The sequence below is a fragment of the Amblyomma maculatum genome, chromosome 6 (assembly GCF_055883805.1).
Source record: "Amblyomma maculatum isolate TAMU_Amacu chromosome 6, ASM5588380v1, whole genome shotgun sequence".
NCBI classification, from domain to species: Eukaryota; Metazoa; Arthropoda; class Arachnida; order Ixodida; family Ixodidae; genus Amblyomma; species Amblyomma maculatum.
This window is the reverse complement of record NC_139349.1, coordinates 45,945,455-45,964,848: the sequence shown is the minus strand read 5'-3', so window position 1 is coordinate 45,964,848 and position 19,394 is coordinate 45,945,455. Positions and strand designations below refer to the sequence as shown.

Genomic DNA, 19,394 nt, shown 5'->3' with positions numbered 1-19,394 from the left:
AAAATTAGCGGACGATTACGATACTCGACAATGCGAAGTTTGAATGCAAGTCATGAGATATTTTGTTTTTTGTCATATTCTGAGGTAAAAAAAAAAAAAAACTTTGAGAGAGATGTGCATACTATGAAATTCCAAGTAAGCGCCCTCCCCCCCTTCACCCCTCACCTGATGCACCGAAACATACGACCCCAAAATTCAAGATGGTGACGACAAACTTTTCCCGCCAAACAAATAGAGCGTAGTGCACTTATAAAACATTATCCTCTCTGATTGGGGTGATCGGGCTAAAAGTGTGCATCGAAACGTCAGGGGACCGCCCCCGGATGTCCTCGCTAAAGGACGGTTCACGTGCAAGCAGCAGAGGACTCAGTGGCGAACGGAAGCGACAGGGCGAAAAATTTGCAATGAGTTGGAACTGCGTCACTCTATTTATTTGCAGTTCCCTCCACGCAACCCTTTGGAGTTTGGTGAGGGAAATATGGGGGGGACTTCATGAAATGTAACCATATCTTTCGCCGTCCGGAGAATGGGCGATGCCACAGCCCGTACGGCGAATCCTCGCGCATGGGCCGCCTTGTTCCCAGGACAAGATGACAGCGTAGGGACCCAGTTCAATTGGATCTGGCGGAGCTCTAGATTGGGGAGCCCATGGAGGAGGGATATATGACGGCTGTGGTGACCCAGCCTTTGTCGAAATTACGAACTGCAGATTAATTGTCACTGAAGATGGTTTATGCAGAGGTGGAGGCCATCGTCGAGGTTATTACCGCCTCCGTGACCTCTTCATATGATCTGATGGGGATGTAACACTCAACCAACGACCGTCCACTGTGGTTTACTACAGCTCGGGAAAAAGCATCACGGTCGTTGCATTCGACTTCGGCGACGTGGGCCGCTCTGTGATCTTTCAAATATTTTTGTATGGGAACTTAGTGCTGTCCTTGCGGCCACAGACATAATACTGTGGGTGCTTGTTTTTATGAGAGGGGCAACGATGGGATTACAATGAATATAAGGTCGAGGTAGGACCTTGTCGGCGACGGTCATTTCGACGCTTATGCCCACCCTGTCGAATATGTGACGACCTGTGGGGGTGTGAGGCGCTGGAATTGAGAGGTGAGATGAGATTCCACGAGTTACATCACAGAGTTTTAGACCCCTGATGCCAGCAGTTTGTAGGCGTGGGTCAGGTGGGGAACGTGGAGAGGTACCTTTTATGCCTGTCTAATAAGGCAGTCAACGCGGTCCCGTTCCTGGTAGCTGAGAGAGTATAGATGAGGCGACTCATAACAAACGCTTGAGCCAAGCGACCTATGTTATCCTGTTTGTTATCATTGCACCATATCCGCAATTAACGGTCTGAAACTGTTATGCTCCTTTTAGTGCAGTCATTGGTCACTGTGGCCCTGATGTAATAAACACAAATTATGGTCGAATAAAGTTTTATATTGTACCCTTCCTTGTTACAAATTTCTGATCGCCAAGCTTTGTACAGAATCGTTTTCACACGCAGCAGAAAGAAATAGTACATGCTGCGTGTTGCAAAAAAGATGACTTTTCACACCTTTACATGATATCAATGATGGACAAAAATATTTACTAGAAATTTGGAGTCGCCTTACGTGGTTATAGCGCGAGGGCTATCAGATGTAAAGAGTCTGATATGGTCTCAACACGCCGCGGTAGCTCAGTGGTTCGGGCCTTCGGCTGCTAATCTCAAGGTCTTCCCTGAACCGCTGGATGACACACCCTGCAATTTGAAACTTCTCCAGGTGTTTTCGCGCATTTCCGAAACATCACTGAGAAAAGTGTCTTGTAAGATAAACACAAACAAACCATTGTTCTCATTGCGCTTTTTTTTTCTTTATTTAAAGCCGTAAAACGTTTATTTATACCCCCACACAGGACTTGCAAGTTGGCTGTGTTGATCGGGAATGAAATGGCTTGTCTCTGGCCCGTGGAACACGTCCACCTGATCAACTATCAAAATGGGTCTTCTGCCCGTTTGGTGCAAGCCGCCGAAGGGAACAGCGTGAAGCATGCCCCTTTCTTTATGACGAGAAGTTGGAATAGCAACTGGTTTACCAGCAGTTATGGGCATCCCGGGAATCTTGATAACTTTGTCTTGATCGTTTATCAAGCGCAATCCACTGTGTCTTGTATTTTGTTGGCGGTTTGTATGTAACGGTCGGAAGCTTAGTTTTTGCGACTGCTTCTGAATGTCATCAGGTCGCTCTAACGACTTCAGAGCTGATCCTGGGACCTCGGAATTGCTAGCTTTATGTTTGACGCTTAGGTCAGACTTCTTGACATGGTTGATGATGTCCTGGTTTGGTGGCGGTGGTGTCGTGCTGCTGTAATTCTCCGTCGCGGCATAGGTGGTACTAAGGGAGCTAACGCGTTCTGCTGAAGGAGCAGTTACCTCTTCCTGCTCTATAAGACGCACCGTACGGCTCGTCATATTAAGCCAGCTCCTTTGAAACGAATCATATGCGCTCCATAGCCCTTTATAAGGAGCTGCACGGCGTAGCGCATCCACGGCACCACTTCGTTCTACCAAAGATGTCAGGTTACGGACGACTAAACGGCTACGTTCACGAAAAGCAGGTCCGAAACGATTTTCGTAGTCTTCATATATTGCACGAACCCTACCAAGTACGTCTGTTCCGTTAGTCAACCTCCGCACACCCGTGCTCAGCAGTCTGGAAGCAGCAAGAACTGTAAGCGGCATGTTCTGCGTGCCTGACAGAAGCGTACTAACGGATTTGAGTTCGGCGTCGCTGAGATTTCTGCCGGAGTCTACGTAGGACATTATGCGGCGTGCCATCACGTGGTCTAAAGACTGGACTGTGTCATTCGAAGACAGCAATTCATGGAATCCATAGTCGCTCCCATTAGAGGATGAAGACAGGTTAAACCATTCTTTGGCGGAAACTGTAGCGTTCTTGTAATCAGTGCGGCTTGGAAATAGGCATGGCGACGCTTTACTGGCTTCCACACAGAGCATTTTCACAGGGTCGAAACGCTTTTGGTGAGGACACTGAAATACATATTTCAAAACAGTAAACCTCCCAACTCTGAGACACGAGTAATACTTTCGACATCCAGATGAAAGATCAGGGAAGTGCCTCAAGCTTGACGGACAAATTTTGCGGTTCAGTGCTTCCTTTTTACTTGTCTTCTTTTTATTTATCCTGTTCTTGGTATCATTCTTTCTTTCACTGGTGTGATTGCTTATGTTCTCCACAGTGTGAGAAAGGTGAGACGCATCTTTTTCTAGGTCAGGACGGGGGCCACTTTCCACGTCTGCGGCCGGAGTGACGTGGTCCGCAACTTCCGGTTTCATCTTCGCGCGGTCTTCGTGGCCGCATGGCACCTTCCTCCAGCCGCAAGCATTCCTCTCAGCGTCGAACATTGTACCCGGAGGGCATGTCAAGCGGCGGTGGAGCCATTTGCCGTCTTCCTGCCTCGTGCAGTAGTGGTAGCGCTTGCAACCGGTAAAGATGTCAGCGTAGTAACTTCCACGAGCGCGGTCACAACTGAAATTTCCCACCGCTGAACCTTCGTCCATCTTCACCTTTCGAAAGCAGTGAAAAAAAAAATGCACAAAGTGACATGTCAAGGTGATTACGACGTAAACATACGAAGTGCCTAATAAGATAAGACAAATAACGGACATTTTCCTGCACGCTGTGTCTAAACACAATCTAATTTGTTTCTTAGTAAGCACCTATCCAGAGGTTCCATCGTGCTATATTGATCTTTTTCCCACCGCAAAAAAACTATTTCTGGTCTAATTGTGCTTTAGCATCTTCATGCCGGACGATTCATTCTCGTCAAGTCAAAATGTGGAAAGGTATTCGTGATGACCGTTTGGAGGTTAACAGTGGAAGGACCATGACTCAGCGATTCGCGACAGAGCAATTCCTAAACAAAGCGATTTTGTTCCTCAAACGATGGATGGCGGCGACCCCTGTATGTGATCATTTATTATTTTTTGCTTTTTCGCGCTTTTAATGAAATCGGAAAATTTCAAATAAACCCAATCGACATGAATTACAGAAATTTGCTGCTGCAACAAAATTTCAGAAATTTTTGTAATGGCATCATAATGTTTTGTAGTTACAGCAGAAGAGTACAACGTAAATACAGACTAAAGAAATGTACGATTGAAAAGGCTGCAGCAGTAAAAAAAAGTACTACAAAACCAAAAAACGATCTAACGTTACGAAACTAAATTCATGCAGAATATTCTGCCGTATTTTTGACACGGCTCTACGCGTTGTTGTTGATTATGTTTCGTTTTATTTTATTTATTTTTTCACGACTTCAAAGTTCCTCCATTCTCAGCAAAACACGCTCGCCTACCATTTAAGGTGGACTTTAATTTTTAATAGTGGTCCTCTCATAAACTACGCGTTATGCTTTTCGGAAAACAAACCTACCAGGCAAATAAACAATAATTGCTGTGATTATTACAAAGCCTACCAAATGGTAAAATTTCTGTTTCTGCAGCCTCCAATACACTGTCTTCAGTATCTGGCCGACCATGTATCAAGTGCAGCTTTGCGAACTCGGGCGTAGCGTAGAAGTAAGAGGGCTATCGCTGCTAGACACCCACTTGATTATACATGAAACCAGAGGACTAACAAATATTTATTTATATGACAAACTTCTGGGAATGAAAGTGCACAATAGACATGACCGTAGCAGTTCGGAAGTTCCGTGCTATGTTGTGTAACTGTTTTCTTACTGCCCGGAATTCCTGCCAGTTGCCTATTTTATCTTTTCTTCTACCTTTATACGTCACATTACCTACGTAATTATGTTCCAGTGTGCCGTTATGGGCTTCACCTACCTGATGATGCACGTACGCGGTCAGATTTTTCGGTTCTTCATGGCATAGTGCGATGTCGGCGATTCCAGCAAGAACTGCAGAAAACAAAATGAATTAGTTCAATTCTACAAACGCTCGAAGAAACTGACGGCAACCTTATTCAGGCTGCTATTGCGCAGGAAGTCGCAACCAATTTGAGCTAAAGCTTTATAGAATAGCAGGATAGAAGAGCATGAAACAGTCCGTAGAACTTATATCGTTGAAGCTACTTGAAAACATTTAGATAGTTATAAACCACAGCTAAAGGCCTGACAGGCTATGTTTATGTGAAAGTAACTATATTTTCTTTTCTTTTTTCTTTTTTTGACCACGCTTTTGAGGGAACAGCAACACAACAGTGGTTCACAGATGAATGAAAATTATCTCCCATTTGCAATCACCAGAACAAGAACACAGTTAGTCCCAAAATATATAAAACAAAACGCATTATTTTGCCTATTTTTATCGGATTTGTTTCGTTTTCTTCACCGAACGACAGCCATCTCTCGAATAAACTTAGTGCAATAAAAATTGCGTCGTTCGTCATATCGCTTGCTCCCTGAAAATTATTAAGTAATAATTCATGCGTGCCTTATTTAATTTAAAATTTGCTAGACTCTTACCTAATTCATTTGACCGGCACGAATAAAAATACTCATCTTAGCTTTATGCCTTACCTGACAAAAATGATTTAGTTTCATTCTAACAGCCGTTACCGATTTCTCATTAAACTCCTGGCTCAAGGCCACTGCAGCACCCCTTGCTTTCACTATGGAGTTTAAATTCTCTAAATTTAGAATACTTGAGCGTGAGAAAAACAAAACGCTTTGTAACGTGCATCGATTTGTTCTAGCCAATGCACGCGCAGCATCATTAACCAAATGAACGTAAAATTTTCGGCCCCTTCCTTTTTAAAACTTTTTGTTACCTTTGCAAAGTGAATGCGACAATGCGAAGCATTAAACGGAACGCCAGAGCTTGTACGTACACCCCATATTGTCCTCCGAGGCAACATTAGTCTTTGAATGGAAAACGCATTCATTAAGAAACTCACCCGAGACAAGTAGAATCAGCCAGTTAACGTCCATATTCCTCTGCAAGGCCTGCAAAGTTAAAATTATAGCTTAATACATAAACGGTACTTTCTCGCGTTAGCGTTATGAGACCAGCGTGCAACTTTAGCGACTTTCCGAAGCAGCTGTATCGACATTGTGCTACGCCGCTCGAGCAAGAATCCGTACACAGTCTTTTAGATCGTTAGCCCTGACGTCGGGACTCGACATCGGGTGCCAGCCACTAATCATCGGGCTCACGACTCCCCGTGCCGGGGGCGGGGAGGAAAGCACCCATTTTCTAATGAAAAAAAAAAAAAAGAAGAAAACTTGTTCAGTCAATCAATCAATCAGGTGCGGCGCGCGGATACTTTATCGTGGAGCCGGAGACGCTCACTTCTTCCTCTGCTTCGGTTCTACTTTGCACACCTGCTGCTGCTTCTTCACGTACCTGGCAAACTTTATTCGCACCTGCGAATATCTCCGCAAATATACAGCACTGACTTACACAATGCCGCACAGCTTCTCAGTCCCCATCATATCATTTCCCTCCACCGACACCACTGCCAATATTGCTCAGCTCCCTCCCCACTGTCGTAACATCGGTTCCCTTTCCTTGACATTCGCCGGCAGCCATGGAGGAGTTAAACAACAGCAAATCGTGTCTGACCATGCTTAATCGAGCCTCCGCTTAGATTCAGCCGGCTTGAACCAGACCATTTCGCCAACATCTTGTGTGGCTAACTTGCCCTGTGGACACGGCCATTTCGGAGGGGAGTATGGAAGGCATGAAAAACTAAATTTTCGATATGTTACAGAGCGATACATGTTCATACCGCCTACTGCAGGGTATGGTTTTGAGCTCCGAGTTGACTTAATGCAGACACATAAATGGTGAGTGCTTGCATAGCCTCCTTTATAAAGGAAGCTATGGAGCTTGTTTTCCAAACCGATGCTTTTTGATAGATGGCGCACGATATAAAGGATCATGTATTAAGGTATCATATATGCCAGGTGTTTTAGGGAAGCCCCTCTGTAGCTTTTTTTTTTTTGTTTTTTTTTTTTTTTTTTAGATGTGAGCACGGCTTCTGGAGCACCATAATATCACTTTTGGTGAACATCACATAAAAGGCAACAATCTTAACTAGTAAGCCGACTAACTAATTTCTGATTATTAACTTTCTCAATATTACAGTTAGGCATCTCGTTACAATTACATATTTATAGCCGTCCAATGGGGTCTAAGGTTTTAGATTTTTAATAACACGATTACCCTCGGCACTGTGGCGTGAAAAATTGTAGCTTTCTCATGTCATAAGACGCGCGCTTCAAAAATTCCCGCGCCCTAAGCAATCGCTACCCTTTTTTCTTTATTGCCAGGCTTAAACAGACATCAAAATACATTACAGAATGAAAAAGTAAAAACCGCCAACTCCTACGAGTATGGCTCTGTAAAAATAAAATTCTCTAAGCGCAACCAAGCGCTCTAACCTCGGTAACCAGTCCGGGGCACATGTTCGAGATTTCAATACATCAATAAACTTGTGAATACTTTCACGAAAATACTACATGCGTGCAGGCCGTGCATCCATATCCAGTCGTGGCCGAGTGGTTTGGGCGCCCGTCTCGGCTGCGGGAGGTAGTTCGAAACCCGCCGCCGGACAACCACCGGTAAAATTGGGTACAAGCGTCCCCCGGCCCGGCGCCCGGCTCTTTCAGGGGTGTGCGTTTGGAAGAGGCTCTGCTAACCCTGCTGTGCTCCTTCGGGGGCTTAGTTTCGAACAACCAAAAAATCCAAAATCCCAGTGATACCCGGCCATTGGGGTCGTATTGGTCTCTTACTCTTTCCCAATTCTTGGCGGTCCCTACCCAGCTCCGTCCTACAGTGATACTTGAATATATATCCCAAATAAGTGTAGAAATTACTTTTTAATAATTTGCAGATGGTCAATAAGGTTCATCGGCATATTTATACGCAAGAGAGTATTACAACTTGCTAAGTGATTATGCTGTGTAAAGAAGGGACATTTATGTTTTCTCGCTCGCCGCAGTGGTTCCGTATAGTTACGGCGCTCCATTGCTGTAGCCAAGGACGCGGGATCAATTCTACTGGTCGCGGCGACCGCTTTTCAATGGAGACGAAGAGCAAAGCTCCCGTGTACTATGGAATGTTGGTGCACGTCAAAAAAAACCTCAAGGGGTCGAAATTTCCGGAGCCCTTCGCTATGGGGTCCCTAACTCGTGTTGATTAAGGACATTGAACTCTGCTAAGCCAAACGATTAATTCTTGCTTCTGATTTCTGATCGCGCAGTGACAAAATTTGTGCGTGCGTGCGTGCGTGCGTGCGTGCGCGCGCGCGCGTGTGTGTGTGTGTGTGTGTGTGTGTGTGTGTGTGTGTGTGTGTGTGTGTGTGTGTGTGTGTGTGTGTGTGTGTGTGTGTGTGTGTGTGTGTGTGTGTGTGTGTGTGTGTGTGTGTGTGTGTGTGTGTGTGTGTGTGTGTGTGTGTGTGTGTGTGTGTGTGTGTGTGTGTGTGTGTGTGTGTGTGTGTGTGTGTGTGTGTGTGTGTGTGTGTGTGTGTGTGTGTGTGTGTGTGTGTGTGTGTGTGTGTGTGTGTGTGTGTGTGTGTGTGTGTGTGTGTGTGTGTGTGTGTGTGTGTGTGTGTGTGTGTGTGTGTGTGTGTGTGTGTGTGTGTGTGTGTGTGTGTGTGTGTGTGTGTGTGTGTGTGTGTGTGTGTGTGTGTGTGTGTGTGTGTGTGTGTGTGTGTGTGTGTGTGTGTGTGTGTGTGTGTGTGTGTGTGTGTGTGTGTGTGTGTGTGTGTGTGTGTGTGTGTGTGTGTGTGTGTGTGTGTGTGTGTGTGTGTGTGTGTGTGTGTGTGTGTGTGTGTGTGTGTGTGTGTGTGTGTGTGTGTGTGTGTGTGTGTGTGTGTGTGTGTGTGTGTGTGTGTGTGTGTGTGTGTGTGTGTGTGTGTGTGTGTGTGTGTGTGTGTGTGTGTGTGTGTGTGTGTGTGTGTGTGTGTGTGTGTGTGTGTGTGTGTGTGTGTGTGTGTGTGTGTGTGTGTGTGTGTGTGTGTGTGTGTGTGTGTGTGTGTGTGTGTGTGTGTGTGTGTGTGTGTGTGTGTGTGTGTGTGTGTGTGTGTGTGTGTGTGTGTGTGTGTGTGTGTGTGTGTGTGTGTGTGTGTGTGTGTGTGTGTGTGTGTGTGTGTGTGTGTGTGTGTGTGTGTGTGTGTGTGTGTGTGTGTGTGTGTGTGTGTGTGTGTGTGTGTGTGTGTGTGTGTGTGTGTGTGTGTGTGTGTGTGTGTGTGTGTGTGTGTGTGTGTGTGTGTGTGTGTGTGTGTGTGTGTGTGTGTGTGTGTGTGTGTGTGTGTGTGTGTGTGTGTGTGTGTGTGTGTGTGTGTGTGTGTGTGTGTGTGTGTGTGTGTGTGTGTGTGTGTGTGTGTGTGTGTGTGTGTGTGTGTGTGTGTGTGTGTGTGTGTGTGTGTGTGTGTGTGTGTGTGTGTGTGTGTGTGTGTGTGTTTTGACCGTATCGGGTGTCTATAGTGGCCATCGACCCTTCACTATGGGGTCCCTAGCTCGTGCTTGATTTCGGACATTAAACTCTGGTAAGCCAAACGATTAATTCTTGCTTCTGATCTCTGATCATGCTGTGACAAAGTCTTTTTTGGTGGTTTTGACCGTATCGAATGTCTAATAGCCATCGACGTTCTTTCACGAGATGCATATAGGTGAATTTTCGAGGCTGTGATGCTTCCAACAGACGGTGCAAGGGTCCGAGTTCGATGTGCTTCTCATCCTTCCGTATAAAGCTGGCAGCTCTTTAAAACTAAAAAATGTCACCTGGCTTCGTGACATCAAGCAACCCACCGACAAATCACACCTTCGGCAACTTCCTTGAGTGAAGGAGAAATATTCGGCGGACTCCTACTGAACCTTCGACTTATCAGTGCCTGGCCATGTCAACTACTAATTGCGACCTTCCAAATTCGCATACCTTAATTTTTCAAGGCTGTAGAGGTCCTTGAAACAGAAGGCCCGCATGTATTTGCCACATGCCATGCTAGAGATCTTAAGAGGCTGCGAGACTTCAAACCGCTGACGCCGATGCCAATGGACAATTTGGCATGGGCTTTTTAACACTCTCGCACTGAAAGCTTGCCAGCATGTTCATAATTGTTAAAGGCTGTGAGGCTTCAAAGCGGTCGGCGCCGCAGACTGAGACTTTGTTCGAGGTGAGGGTACTAATTAACGGTCTCGCGCTAAATAAAAAAAAAAAAAAAAAAAAAACATATCATTGGGATTTGCGCGACAGTAAAGCATTAGCGTTTTCTTTACAGAATACCAGTGCAACTAGCGCGCAGATACGGAGACAACAGGGGACTTCCATTGGAAGACATCGTGGCATATGGTTTTTTTTTTCTTCTATTGCCTTCTCCGAAAACTGAAGAAAGTGAGCAATGAAACTGTTTGAAAGGCAGAGTACGCGCGCTGTGGTTGGGGCAGGAAAGGTATATTTTCATTTCGCATACTGTCACCGTCAGAAAAGCATTTTCTAAAGTAAATCAGTGCTGTATTTTTTTTTGTATTTGCTTACTAATTACAACCGCATAAACTGCTTTTATATTTTATTTTTTATCTGTGAGTCTTGAAATGTCTTGCATTGCCTCTTCTGCATAAGCCAAAATATTGGTTTGCAGTATTTTCAAATAAATAAATTAGGTTACGTCTACCCTCCTCCCCTTTCTCTCCCAACAGCAATAAACAGGGGGGTCTGACGGCAAAGTCCAAAAAATTATTCTTATCCCGTAAGCAAACTAAGATCGCCTCATAACCCTTGGGCGGGGGGGGGGGGGGGGAGGGATTTGTTTTTGCAGGACCCTGCACAACTGATCAGGCTCAAAGAAGTAAAATTATAGGCGGGGTCCCATCTCTCTGTTCTAGTTTGCTTTCTTCATACGTACCGGTCAAATTTATATTACATGTTGTTCTATATATTAAGCGTGTTACACAGTTGTTGAATATGGGGCCCTGGGCTGCAGCCTCCTCCTTAATCCAGCCCTGCAGTTAGTCACTCCCTGTTCTCATCTTTTTACATCCAAAATGTTTCATCCAAAGCCTTGTCGTTTTAATGAAGTGTTCCATCGGTTCGCAAGCATTATTTGGCACAGCGAAGAGTTGCTGCTCGCATTTCGTCCACTATTATCCCGTTTTTCAACAGGGAGCTACGATATGTCATAGACGCTGACTATTCGGCTTCGCCTCAGTTTTACAGCGCAGCAAAATAAGAAAGAACCGCAAAGCACTGCAAAAAGCAACAGAAAACTGCAGGCGACTTGGCGGCAGCGAGCGCGCCGAACTTGGCTGAGCCTTACAACCCATGGAGGAAGGAAATTACAGCTCATCAGCCCATGCAAGTGCAGCGCCGCTGCATGCATCCGGTACCTGTCGACGCTCGCCGCCTCGCCACATCGTATGGAGCGCGCCATCTCCTGAACCCACTACCCATTCTAGAACACTGTAGCAGGGTCGTTGATTGTTAGGCTGAGCAAGTGAGCACGTAGCAGCTATCTGCGGAACGCCAGTGCGTCTCACCTCACTGCGCACCTGCAGCAGCAAAATGAAAACCTGTGCGATGCGCCAACCAACTCCAGGTTCCCCCAAGCTTCGATGCGCGTCCATGCGCGACGCAATTCGGCGTTGAAGAGAGCGACGACGTCCTCGAAGTGGACTACACTGTACCCTTTTAACCAATGCGCTCATTAAACAAAGGCGAGATATAAAAGCCCTGTGTTTTTAAACTATTGACAATGTCGTAGGACTGTTATGCTAAGAACATGCACTGAAATGTTCACAACAGTAAACTACAAATAACTTATTTGGGCAATACTGTCCAGTTTAATATATTTATTTGAGCATTTTTTTTCTCTCTTCTTATAGCTCCGTAATTTATGAGTTGACGGAAGCAAGTTATCCATCCCGCGGTTGTGTACGACGCGCTAACACTTGACCACATAAGTTGATTGCAGGGTAACAGTAATCACCCGATTTTTTCCAATAAGTCATCTCTTCGGATAGCTTGCGCAGATTAACCATCACGTTACAGAAATTTGGCCCTGGATTCACGCGACCGAAATAAAAACGGGAAAGCTCACCGATCTGGCCCACGAATCCTTATGGTACTGGTCTTGACGTGAAGAGCGGATGCGGCACTTGAAGGGTTCCCCTCAAGGCTTCTTCTGCACAACTCCGTGCGTCAACGCGACTGTCCCGGAGAACTAGTGTCGCCTCAGACCAGCTGTAGAGAACCCGCGGTGGCCGAGGTCACGAGACACGCATTCTGGTCTGGACGATGGCACCAGGCTGGAATGTGCAAAGCTTAGACGCCACACAAAAGCAAACTTTCCGGGCAAGAAGGTCGCTTCATGGTAAATCTGGAAAGGCAAAAAAATGTGGCGGTTGCTAAGCGCAGCTAGGGTCCGCGCAGCTGTGCGCCGGCACCCCAAGACGACGAGGCTCAGAGGATGGTTGTCAGAAAGGTTGGAAAGGGGGGAGAGGACAGAGAGAAAGAAAATGCATCCACCTGAGTTTCCTTTTTTTTTTTTTTTTTTTTGTTAGGAGGGATAGGGAAAGAACTCGGGAGGCGCAGACCTCTGTGGACAAAAGACAGTGGAATGAGGTAGTGCTTTACTGGAAATGGCTGGACGAAGCGGCAAAAGTTTGGAGCGTGGCTTCTTCGTTTTTGCACCCTCTCACCTCTAATCTGCGCCTGTTCAGAAACAACGAGAGACGTTCTTTCTGAAGTGAAGATGTGGGTTCACAACAACGTTGCTTTTCCCTCATTTTCTACCAGACGTGTAGGTGGGTTGCAATAATGTGCAAAGGGCAACCCCTTCCCCATTGCGGCCCGGTCCATTTTAGGGTCAGAAACCAGGTGCAACGACGAAGACATCGTGAGTCAGAATAATGTCGCCCATCCTCCCTGTACGTTTTCGCCATGAATGCTGCTGTCGCGTGAACGAAGCCTCGACTAATACCTTTGTGTGGGCGAGTCGATTAAGCATCGTGCAGAACAGGAGCGCAAAAACCCAGGACACAAGGAACACATAGGAACACTGCGCTAGTCCTGTTTCTATGTGTTCCTTGTGTCCTGGTTTTTTGCTCTCCTGTTCTGCAAGAAGCCTCGACGTACACTTTTAGTCGGAAAACTTCAGGCCACTGATGAGGAGGCAGGGACTGCCATCTTCGGCCCTCTGGCGTGTGCGGCTGCCCCCTTGCGACGAGAATAAAGAGGACGATGTCCCCGTACCACGGGCGTCCCTTGATAACAGGGCTTATGAAAACCCATGCAGTTCAGCGTTATCTCTGCTGGTCGCCGCCCGATGAGCAGGTGCCCTGCTTCAATGCAATTAAATTGTTGCAATATTTTATTACGATTTTCACCAGCATGTTCGAGTACCCGAGCATTCGTTTTAGAATACGGGGACCCTTGCGGTTATGAAGATAGGGAAATATGGGGGCGTAGGTGAGCATGTCCAGAATGAAAGCAGCATCCTTCGCCTTTCGGCGCTGCATTTTGCGCATGCGCACTCGCGTCCCGCTTTTGTGTAACTTAAAGTCCCTGTAATCGATAGGGCAATACATTTCGCTATGAGCGATTTTATGCGTGGGGTGTGGGGAAGAATGACAAAGACTTATATTTTCACTTCGTTACTGTATGTTCTGAAGGCGCAATATTTTTTATATATTCAGTAACGTGGAAAGACGGGCTAGCTAATCTTGGTACGACGAATGCATTCATCGTAATGTAGTCTTTAATCAGTTCAGTGCATTTTTGCAAAGACCCAGTTTGCGTTGTTATTGCAGACCAGTTATCGTTCCTTTAAAACATGGCTGAAAACCGCCATATCGAATATGAAGTCATCTATCATAAAAGGCCCATAACCAGCGTTCGTATGAAAATATTTCATATAAGCTTGTCGCATTGCTAAAAGATGGATCCATACTTCGGTTCGGCAGCGCGCTTCTTTTGTATATCGACAGTGAGTGTAAAATGTTTCTGAATTTGTGGTAGTTTCCTTTCCTGTCCAGCCGATATAATCACCTCTTTCCCTTTTGGACATCGTCAACTGCTGGAAGTCTTTTTACGACATGGAGGACACTGCCCCATATTGCCGGGAACAATTCATATTTTTGTTCCTTTTCAACAGCCGACGACATGCGACTTTGTCACTGCGCTCACGGACCGGTATTGTGCTCTGGATTTTCTTTTCAGTTTTTTTTTTTCACGATCGGTATCGTTAAACGCGCATTTATCGCTTTCTCCGTAACGCGAGATGCGCCGAGATTAGGCTGGAATGATTACGGACAAGCACAAGTGTCTCCGTAATGTTCCGAAGTTTTCCGGTATCTCTTGACTAGTTTATCTCTAGATGTTTCTGCGGCGACATTAAATTAACCGCTGCCATTGCAATGGACATCAGAAGATTGACGTCCACCGAGCACGTACGCTTGCGGACGCTTGCGGACGCGAGTCAGCCCAATAAAGAGTAAATTTATTCCAGTGAATTTCAAGCCTCCTCATTTGTCGCCAACGACATTGTCACCACTAGGTAACAATATCTTTCAAAGCATGAAAGTTGCAGGACCATGGGAGTCGCGTAGTCATTGAACTTCACGGTAACGCGAAAGCCATCAATGCGTAAGCATTGCTCATGGAAAGCCTCCGCAGAAAGTGTGTGAAGAAAGTGCCTGCCTGCACTCCCAAAATTGGTCTTTCTTAGGCACCCAAAATTTGATCTTTGACCAGAGTTGATGTATTAACTAATTTCAGTATGGCCAACTCATTAGTGACCTCCAACATTAGGCGGGCCATTTTCAAAATTTAGCCCCCTAGAGCCCCAAAATTTGACCTCGTCTGAATTTGAGAAATATTCTGCCCTAACCTAAATTGACAATGACCAACTCAGTGGTTCTTTCAACCTTTAGGTAGGCCACAACCAAAATTTGGCCCACAAGTCCCCCAATATTTGACACCTGAATTTCACCAAAATTGATGTCCAGTCTAATTTCACCGTGGCCTATTCGATGGGGACTTTGAAATTTATCTGGACCACTTCCAAAAATCTGGAATGCTTATGCATTCTGCAAAATCGCGTAAAGTAAACGATGGCCGAGTTGATCACATTATACCACTTTAAGGTCATCGCGCGGTTGACTGCTCTCACTATAATGACGTTAATGAGAATTACGATAAGCCTTCTGGGCACTGTGTGTACTGGTCCACCAAACGTCTGTAAGAAGTGTTTGACAGGTATTGTTGAAAAAAAAAATACACGTGTGCAAAATGTTTCATAAACTATAAACTAAGTCCTATCCCTTTCCTATGATACATGCGGGCAACACCGCTAGTAACGCCGCAGAGGTCGACAATTAGGTGTCTAAGAAGCAGCAGAGGAGCAACCATAGAGGCAAACGTAAGATGCCCAGCGCTAACCCATAGCCAGAACTAGCGCAGAACTTTTGGTAGAGAACGGAAAATGGGAAATTAGAGAACAATTAACGCAATACACGAGCGCTGCCAGAGTTCGAGAAACAGAGGTCTAAAATGTTTCCTTCGCGATTTTGCGAAAACTTTATGTAGAGTATAGATGCAACCCAAAATGTAACGAACATACTACATTTCTAATCGATGTAGCAGTTAGAATGTGAACATATTTGCATCTTCCAATGAATGCAAAAGTACTGAAGTTCCCAGGAGGGAAGGCCTTGCGGTCACAATTAAAAGCAAGCACCTGTTCAGTGGAGTTCAGGAATTAATTAAACTTAGAGGAGATAGGTCGGGTAAAATAGGGAAAATGCCTAGTGGAATTAAGTTCCCTACATGGAGAAAGTTGGAGTTTAGGCCAACCACATTCAAATTGGGCCTCAAAGTAACAGCGTACGTCGCGAGCACCGAAGAGAATCAATTACTGAGTGGCGATGTGGCGGCGCTGCATAAAATAAAGAGCACAGGTCCTATAGCTAAGATTCTTGTATAAAACCTTAGCTGACCTGTCATGGTTGCCTTAGTACACAACAAAGCACCTCAGCAAGGAGTAATCACAGCGCTTCATTTTCTTCAAATCAGGTTTTATTAGCAGAACAGAAGTTCCCTTAGATGAATACCTCTTTTCAGCTCGGTTATGAAGAACAGCAGATATCTTCTTTGGACCTATACGTGACCATTATGTGATTATTTATCAAACATCTAAAAATGAACTATCTGCTGTAGTTTCTATATGTAAGGAAAAAACGAAAACAAAAGAAGCCTTTTGGACTACTGTGAAACACTTTATTTGCTTGCCCTCTTTGTTTCTAACCAAATAAGCGGTATCTGAATGGCGTCATTGCATTGTTCATCGCTAATTATCTTAACTAGGCAAATAGGCGCTTTAGAATCGCTATCCCTCGACACGATCCAAAAGGTATAGACACATCATCATCATCATCATCAGCCCTGCAGCGCGGCGCGAGGACCAGTCGTGCGCTCGAGAACAGAAGACGACCTGCCACAGCTGAGTAAAGACGTTTTTTTTGCGGTCTCTCCGAGCCTACATCGACAGCGAACTCTCATCGTTAAAGGCAAGTGATGCCGCCGCGAATTCTCACGCCGCTCGTGTTCAGAGGTTGTAGCGGCTGTCCATGAGTACGGGACTCGAGCCATACCGCTCCGTCTGAAATGCTCTCATGCTTGTTTGCGTTTTTTTTTTTTCTTACAGTTCTGACGGGTTTGTGTCTTACCGCTTTTCGACTGATGAGGGTCAGTTTGGTTTGGTAAAACTTTATTTCCCACAGTAGGGGTCCTGGAGGACACTCGGCTAGGCGCCAGGTGTAGAGGGCAGCTCCCACGTCGGCACAGAGAGCCCGAAGCTCTCCGCCGCAGCGCGGGCCTCCTGGACAGCCCGAAGCTGATCATGTAGTGAAGCACTTTTTAACACTTTGTCCCAACGTTCCTTGTTCTTGGCGTAGGCGTCGCTCGATGCACAACCACACAGCATATGGTTTAAGTCTACACGGTCACTGCACCGTTCACACACATGTTGTCCGTAGTAGTCTGGGTCGATGTGCTTCATGCGCCAGGGGCTGTGGTATGAGTTCGTTTGGAGCAAGCGTAACGTGACTGATTGGCTGCGGGTTAATTTCTTATCCGGGAGGGGAAATGCTCATCTGCCTAGATAAAAGTGCTTAGTGAGCTCGTTGTACGTGAATAATTGATCTCTGTACTCGATATGTGAAGTAGCAGGGGAAACCGGGGTCGATGATTTGTTAGGGTAGGCATATCCTAGGAAAAGAATGACGTGACTGTCCGCTGTCAAGGTTATCGACGTTATGCGTCCTGCATGTCGTACGCATTAGTTAAAATGCCAGGCTGTATCGTGGCCCGTTTCCTCATAACAACTGCGGCGTGTACTCGCTAATAGAAAAAAAATGTTATTATCCAGGCCGAGCCTTCCTTTGAAAGTTTGTTCCTTGATTTCAACACCGAAATGTCACTCTCTTCCTTCACATTTTCGTGCTGCTTCCGCTGTAGTTCTTCACAGTATGGCGGGCTATACAGTACTACCCATTTACGCGAGTGCATCTGCACATGACATTGGGCTTAAACGTTGGTGACGCAAACTGAATTTTCTTTTACTTCTCAGCTGCCCTGCTCTTACCACGCGAATGAAATATTGGTAATGAGTCCCAGAGGTTCTTTGCAAATGGAATGGCGCCTTTCGCAATACGAAGAAAAGTCGCTATAACTTGTTTCTACTTGTGAAATACAGTGTTTGTTCCGGAAGAGAAATTCCAAGAAAGCAGCGCGTTTCGCGTCGAAAACTTGACAAAGAGCATTACGCTGGTCGCACATGTGTCTGTCAATGTTGCGATTACCGTCCCTCTCGCTATACTTTTGACTAGATAGTCAAGCGCAAAGCTAATAGAGCTCTTTTTTTTTTTTTTTTTGCTAATAAATCCAGGGCACTTTTACTATGCAAGTACCTACATACAGTGAAAATGGCGGCATAATATCAAAGATTATTGATATATAAATTCGGAGCAAGACATTTGCTATGGCAGACAAATTAGCAGCCACATGAGCGGCCCATGCGCTGCAGTTAGTCTACGACGGTACGTGGTAGCGCGTAAATGATTAAAGTATCATACACAGAAAATTAAATCTTTAGAAATTGTCGCTAATAACAGAATCTCTCCATCGCGATGCGAAGTATATAACATCATGCGAGGCCTGAATGGAAGGAACAGCAGAAGAGGAGCGAAAGTTTTATCAGACAAGGAGTTGCTTGATATCATGAGTGGGGTCTTTATTCCAGGGCTCCGATGGCTCGAGCTTTCCAGCGGACATGTTGAATAAATGCCCGTTGGCCCTTCAGGTTATCATTGGTCAGCCATGCCTTCCACTGCTGCTATGTTTTGCGTGTTTGGTGTCGTAGAGTGTTTTGCTTGGCTCTTTACCCCCACAATGTGAAATATAGTGGCGAGCCTGGCACCAGGAACATGTGTCGGCGTATGATGTTGGGCGTTTGAGGAGTAGTCTATGGAGGCTTGGAAGGGTGTTCGTCAGTATCTTCAGCCAGAAATGTCTGTTTCTCTATGAGGTGAGGGGCTGGAGCATAGTCTGAAGACGATTAGTTAGGAGACTGTACGTGGACGGTATAGGGGTGAAAGTGGTCACGGTAGGATTGCGCCGCTAGGTTGATGACGCCTCGAACTGTACTTGGATAAAACTTTAAATGTGCAGTAACCGGTACGCACAATTCCTGCGCGACAGAAAGTAGTCCGTTATTGGGCTTTTACGATTGCTCAAATATCGAGCTAACCGTCAGACCGAAGTTCAGTTCAGTTCAGTCGTTCAGTCGTGTCCGACTCATCGTGACCCTATGGACCATGTCACGCCACGCTTTCCGGTTTCTCACTATCTTCCTAACATCACATAACTTCATCTGCAGTGCCTCGAGGATGCCATCTAACCATCGCGTTCGCTGCCTACCCCTTCTCCGGCGACCCTCAACCTTTCCCAACATGAAATCTTTCTCCGGCGACTCCTCTCTTCTCATCAGATGACCAAAGTAGCTGAGCTTTAACTTTAAAAGTTGACCCTCCAATGAGCAGTCAGGTTTTATGGTCGACAATATCGACTGTTTTGATCTTCTGGCAGTTACGAGCGCAATAAGTTTTATGAGTTTAAGTCACTAGGTATAATTAGGTGTTAAAAAGCGATTGTTTACTGTTCAGAGAAGTAATACAGCCGACGCTTACCACTTGGCGCACTCAGAAACTGCTGTTTTCAGTTGTATTCTATTATAGAGCTTATACCCTTTTTTAACGCGGCAAGGCGTGCACGTAGGCTTTTTCAGCGCTACCTTCGGCCACTCAGTTTTGCTTTCGACAAGCCTCAAAACTTCTCGCGCGGCAGAGGCGACGAGAACTGA

General features: G+C 45.7%; 1 protein-coding gene and 1 long non-coding RNA gene across 2 annotated transcripts; both read right to left on the bottom strand.

Annotated features, from left to right (window-relative positions):
* Positions 1-72: 72 nt before the first annotated feature.
* Positions 73-3,444, bottom strand: LOC146185642 (uncharacterized). The gene is made up of 2 exons (XM_084607890.1): positions 2,241-3,444; positions 73-79 (listed from the first exon to the last, which is right to left on the bottom strand). Exons 1-2 carry the CDS (start codon positions 3,413-3,415, stop codon positions 73-75), a joined length of 1,182 nt encoding a protein of 393 aa, XP_084464016.1. The 5' UTR covers positions 3,416-3,444.
* Positions 3,445-4,888: 1,444 nt separating this feature from the next.
* On the bottom strand, positions 4,889-12,264 carry LOC146185641 (uncharacterized). Its single transcript, XR_014707811.1, has 3 exons — positions 12,075-12,264; positions 5,931-5,979; positions 4,889-4,932 (listed from the first exon to the last, which is right to left on the bottom strand). It is a non-coding gene; the product is annotated as an uncharacterized LOC146185641 (long non-coding RNA).
* Between the last annotated feature and the right edge of the window lie 7,130 nt (positions 12,265-19,394).

What these genes read in the sequence shown, in the direction of transcription:
- LOC146185642 (XM_084607890.1), bottom strand. Translation starts at nt 3,415, where the DNA reads ATGTTCGACGCTGAGAGGAATGCTTGCGGCTGGAGGAAGGTGCCATGC.